This window comes from Hippocampus bargibanti, linkage group LG02 (assembly GCF_051943395.1).
Source record: "Hippocampus bargibanti isolate YZ-2025 linkage group LG02, ASM5194339v1, whole genome shotgun sequence".
NCBI classification, from domain to species: Eukaryota; Metazoa; Chordata; class Actinopteri; order Syngnathiformes; family Syngnathidae; genus Hippocampus; species Hippocampus bargibanti.
The window spans coordinates 16503906-16508774 of record NC_142735.1 but is presented as its reverse complement, the minus strand read 5'-3'; the positions used below and the strand labels follow the sequence as shown (position 1 = coordinate 16508774).

Genomic DNA, 4869 nt, shown 5'->3' with positions numbered 1-4869 from the left:
ATTTTTCTGTTTTCCTTTTTTGCTTCTTTCTCAGTCTGAGCTGGGAGAGAAATCATGGACACATTTTATCAAGGTAACAATAATGGTAATAATTATTCTTATTGAAACAGAGGGAGGGCAGGATAACAATGTTTAAAAGGGGCGGCATACAATGAATGAGTAAACTTCTAACTCGTCACCATTCCATAATAAAACAGACTAACCTGAAGTGGCTCCAGTCACTCCACTGCGAATTGCAGAGGGCATCCTTGGCTCGGACACAGACAGTCTTAATCCTGGACTTGACCTCCAGTAAACAAGTGCTTGAGGAGTTCACCATCACAGTCTAACAGAGACAGTCACATTTACAACTGACGTACTTTGTGTGGTATCCGCTCAAATATTTTGTGGCTGCTTTGACCGTTGCTCATGACATTGACGATATGACCCTTACCTCTGCATTGGTTGAGTCTTCGCAGGGGTTGTCACAGTTTTTACACCAACGGGTGCTCAGTAAAACCTGGAAATTGAGGGGGAAATAGGAGTAAGGACTGCTCCAGGAGCCCGGATAGGTCACTTCTATCATCGAGGTGTTGACTCTCCTGACCTTCACTTTGTCAGGCTTCACTGTACAGAGAAAGAGAAAAGGATGAACGCACACATAAATGAACTACAAAACTGCCGTATCAACAGCGGAAGATATTGCTCTTGCTCAAGTGACAAAACATAAACACCCTGGCTACAACTTAAAAATGTTTCTCTGATGACTTCAGCACACTTTAGGTGACTATTGGCCGTTTTATGGGAAAACTCTTCACACCCACAAGTAAACCTTGCACCAAACTGATCGTAGTTGTATTTTGAAAGATAAAAACGATCCTGCTTAACTCCTCAAACCTTTGTGAACACAAGCCGTCACGTTTGGCTTTTGCTTTCTCTCTTCACAAGGTAGGCAATGCCCATTTAATGTCACACAAAGGGATTCAAATTGTAAGTTTTTTTTAACGTGTTTGCTGGATGCACTTTGGAGATAAAAAAACAACAACACAAAATAACCTTTTCCCGCGTCAAAACGCCCACTTCACACCCATCCGAGTTAATTTCACTGAGACATCGCGAAATAAACCTCCATGTCTTCTTCTTTGGCTTCTTCTAATTTTGACTCTTCCTGACTTTTCCTGCTTCATTGTATGTCACATCAACAGTCATGGATTTAGCCATAAAATGCTGCACTCAATTATAAAAAAAACCTTCTGTTGAATGTTGAAAATTGTGTCAAGGATCATTTTACCTTCCCATCTAGTGCAAGTGGTCTTGTAAACAAAACACAAACTTACCAATTTCAGACAAGTAGAAATGTTTGGAATAGCTCTCCACCAGGAAATGCTTGGTCTGAACGTAGACGGTGAAATGGATAGGATGTTTCTCCTCCGCAAATGCGCAGTGCCGCTCGTCCACACAGGAGATGCCGTCCCCTGTGTCATCCACCGAGCAGCTGATTTGACCCTGACCAGAGGAGCACGTCCATCGTTGACCGCTGGTGACCACAGAGCAATCAACATCTCTGGCCCTGAATGAGCAGAACAGAAGAAGATTCACTTTTTTCCCCCATTTGCTGGACATGTGTCAAACTACATTCATTGGTAAGTCAATCTGACTGTTTATTTTTATTTTTTTCTGAAAGAGAAGTGAGGTCCAGGTGTGTTATTATTGGACATCGACAGAGGAAACCTGGTTGCGATGTGTGCGCTCACCGTCCTGCTCTGATCAGTGCTACGTTTCCAACGCGGTTCCTGTGCCAAGTCCAAGTGCATTGGAATGCTCCACCAAAATTTCGGGTTGAGCACTTTAAATACTCCTCTTCACACGAAAGGACGGTCATAGGAACACAAATATTTCATGTGAGTTGAAATCCTGTTATTTCATAGCTGCGGTTTAAAAAAAAGTGACAAACCCTGGTCAGTTTTCACCAGAATCTTCTTTGTGACTGTGTCCTCTTGAATAAGGACAGTTGTGTGATTGAGAGGAGATCCGTTTGTGCTGTGGCAGCTGTAGTTGCCTCTTCCTAAACTCTCCTCTAACTGCACCAGGTATGAATTACCCCTCTGTTTCTCTTCTTTACCATCCTTCTTCCATAATATATTCTTGTCATCGCTATTCGTCAATCCCTCCGTGGAGTGGAGGCACTTGAGGGCGTATTGACCGGGTGACCCATTTATTTTCAAAACCAAAACTGAAGTGAAAACAAACATGTCAAAAAATAGGCATTGGAGGACCACTTGAACTTTTTTTCTCCAAGCGTTTTCATGGTGATCACACCTACCATTTGGTTGGAGAGTCAAGGCGCTCAGAGGGTTTTGGTAGCCCACATTAAGAAACGCACACATAAGGATGAAGTCAATGAAATTCATCTGGAAGGAAAGATGATATAATTTACAGAAAAATATATCATATGGACAAGCTGGCAAGATTTTTTTTTTCCATAGCATGTCCTCAAATGTATTTTATATCACACTTCTGTATAATTAACAACAATGTAACACCGGACGGAAAATGGATGGATGGTTGGATAACACAACCACTTTAGTCTGATTGGTCATTGTCAATAGGAATAAAAATAGCACTCAGACTGTTAAATTGTTACAGGCAAACAGTTTCACTGTCTACAAGTATATGAACAAAGATTGCCATAGTCTGTGCCGTATTTATTAAATTTTGTCGTGAGTGCAGTCTTACCTTGTCTTCGAATGATAAATGCAATTGTCCACTCGCTCTTTTATACAGGAGGGTGACGTTTCATTGACAAATTTCCCTGAAAACTCCCGAGGAACTGCTATTGTCAACCACGGTAGTAAGCCACCTTTTGTCACTTCCACCACAGCTTTACATACTTTTCTATGATTTGGATTCATGTTCACTTTCAGACTGCCATTTGTTCTTGTTTTTGAAGTTCTCGGGGGAACCATTGCCCACGTCTTTTGTCATTTTGTTATTATGCTTAGGATATCTTGTTTTTATCCTTTCACCAGCCACACCCATCCCCTTTCAAATTGCTGCTGTGGACTGCAAATTTCCCCATTGCGGGACGATTAAAGGTTTTCTTATTCTGATTCTTATTTAACCCTCAAAAAAGGTAATAGTAAGTTCGAGAAGACTGCATCATTATTTGGAGTTCATCTGTTTTGTTGGCTTAGCTTCAGAACCTTTCACAATTTCTTTTATAAGCAATGATATTTCAAGCCTTGAGGAATTCTTCAGCACCACATTCAGTGAAAGGCCACCCAAAGAAGGACCATTGATACATGCTTAAAATGTGTTAGATGAAGGCATTTGTGATTTGGACTAATTTTAATCCTCTCTGCAATGGTGTTTATTTCCACAAAGTTAATTTACTTGGCAGTGAGTTGCTCAAATAATCAGATCAGCCAAAATTATAATAGATTGGTAAAATTGAGTGGCTGGATTTAGGCAACCAATTTCTTCACAGGGGCTCCAGACAGCCGTTAAAGTTGAACATTTTGTCCCTCAACTAGAGAAAGTGGAACTAAAGTGTTCATCTAGCCCTATTTGGACAATCAGAATATTAGCATTTTTAAAAATTGTATCATTACTATTCTTGGATACTTTTAATTCCTGACAAATGTATACTACACAGATGAGGTAAGATGAGTGAGTTGGAACAATGTTGCGTATGTGTTTTATGCATGCGTTGCAAACAAAACAAAAATAAACAAATAAAATGGGAGTACCATATTTGGAACTTCCGGGGAGGGGGGGGGGTGGAGCAACAGCCATCCTGTAAATGATTTTATGCATTAGCCTTGCAAATGTTCAATGGTGAATATCTCTAGTATTTACTTTGTGTATGATCTGAACACATTGCTAGGTTTGGGACGACAATCTTATCCGGTTTGGGTTTTTTACAAAGGTTTGGGGTTATATATATGTATTTTTTCCTAATATTTGTATTTGTGCTTTGAGAAAAAATGGGAATTTTCAACACATCTGTGAAAGCAATTATGAGACACGTTACCCGTTTGTTGCACGCACATGTAAGACCAGCCACTAGATGCTCCCAGAGGACAAGATGTGATCAGAAAACCACATCCACGTTTCACACACAAAAAAAGTTAGCATCTGGGATTTGATTAATTGTCATACCAACACGATCAGGCAAAAACAGCTTTCCCAGTACCGATGGAGGTTTTGGTGTGGCAAGCAGCTGTCCTGTCCTACAGTTGTTAAGAAATGCACAGCTGCATATAATTTATTGACTTCAAACGGTGAAAACTCGCAGTTGCTTAAACTCAACAGCAATCACCACATGCGTGGGAGGTATCAAGAAAAACAAACAAACAAACAAACAAACAAACAAACAAACAAACAAACAAACAAACAAACAAACACATGGAACATAATTAAAAGTCGAATTGTTCTTTTGTTGTTTGTGAAAGAGGGAGAACTAGACAGATAGATAAGGACAGAGAGAGAGAAATATAGAGAGAGAGGGAGAGCAAGAGAGAGTGAAGAGAGACACAGAGACGAGACAGAAGAGAGAGAGAAGAGAGTATGTCAGAGCGAGAGAAGAGAGAGAGAGAAGAGAGAGTAGAGACAGAGAAAAAAGAGAGAAAAGAGACAGAGAGAGAGTGTGTAGAGAGAGAGAGAGAGACCAGAGATAGAGACAGAGAGATAGAGAGAGAGAGAGAGAGAGAGAGAGAGAGAGAGAGAGAGAGAGAGAGAGAGAGAGAGAGAGAGAGAGAGAGAGGAGAGAGAGAGAGAGAGGATAGAGAAAGAGACAGAGAGACAAAGAGAGAAGAGAGAAGGGAGAAGAGAGAAGAGGGGAGAAGAGAGAGAGAGAGAAGAGAGAGATACAGTATTTAGACAGATACA

At 40.6% G+C, this 4869-nt stretch overlaps 1 protein-coding gene across 1 annotated transcript; it reads right to left on the bottom strand.

The window, feature by feature from the left end:
* il12ba (interleukin 12Ba) lies at positions 1-3738 on the bottom strand. The gene is made up of 8 exons (XM_088989664.1): positions 3729-3738; positions 2303-2390; positions 1934-2212; positions 1734-1839; positions 1317-1549; positions 434-606; positions 204-325; positions 1-40 (listed from the first exon to the last, which is right to left on the bottom strand). The coding sequence occupies exons 1-8, from the start codon at positions 3729-3731 to the stop codon at positions 31-33; spliced, it is 1014 nt and encodes a 337-aa protein (XP_088845790.1). The 5' UTR covers positions 3732-3738; the 3' UTR covers positions 1-30.
* Positions 3739-4869: the final 1131 nt, after the last annotated feature.

Excerpts from the sequence above, each read along its gene's own strand:
- il12ba (XM_088989664.1), bottom strand. Across the intron at positions 2,213-2,302 it reads CTTGACTCTCCAACCAAATG|TTTTGGTTTTGAAAATAAAT; the intron begins GTAGGTGTGATC and ends TTTTCACTTCAG. Across the intron at positions 607-1,316 it reads TTTCTACTTGTCTGAAATTG|TGAAGCCTGACAAAGTGAAG; the intron begins GTAAGTTTGTGT and ends TTCTCTGTACAG.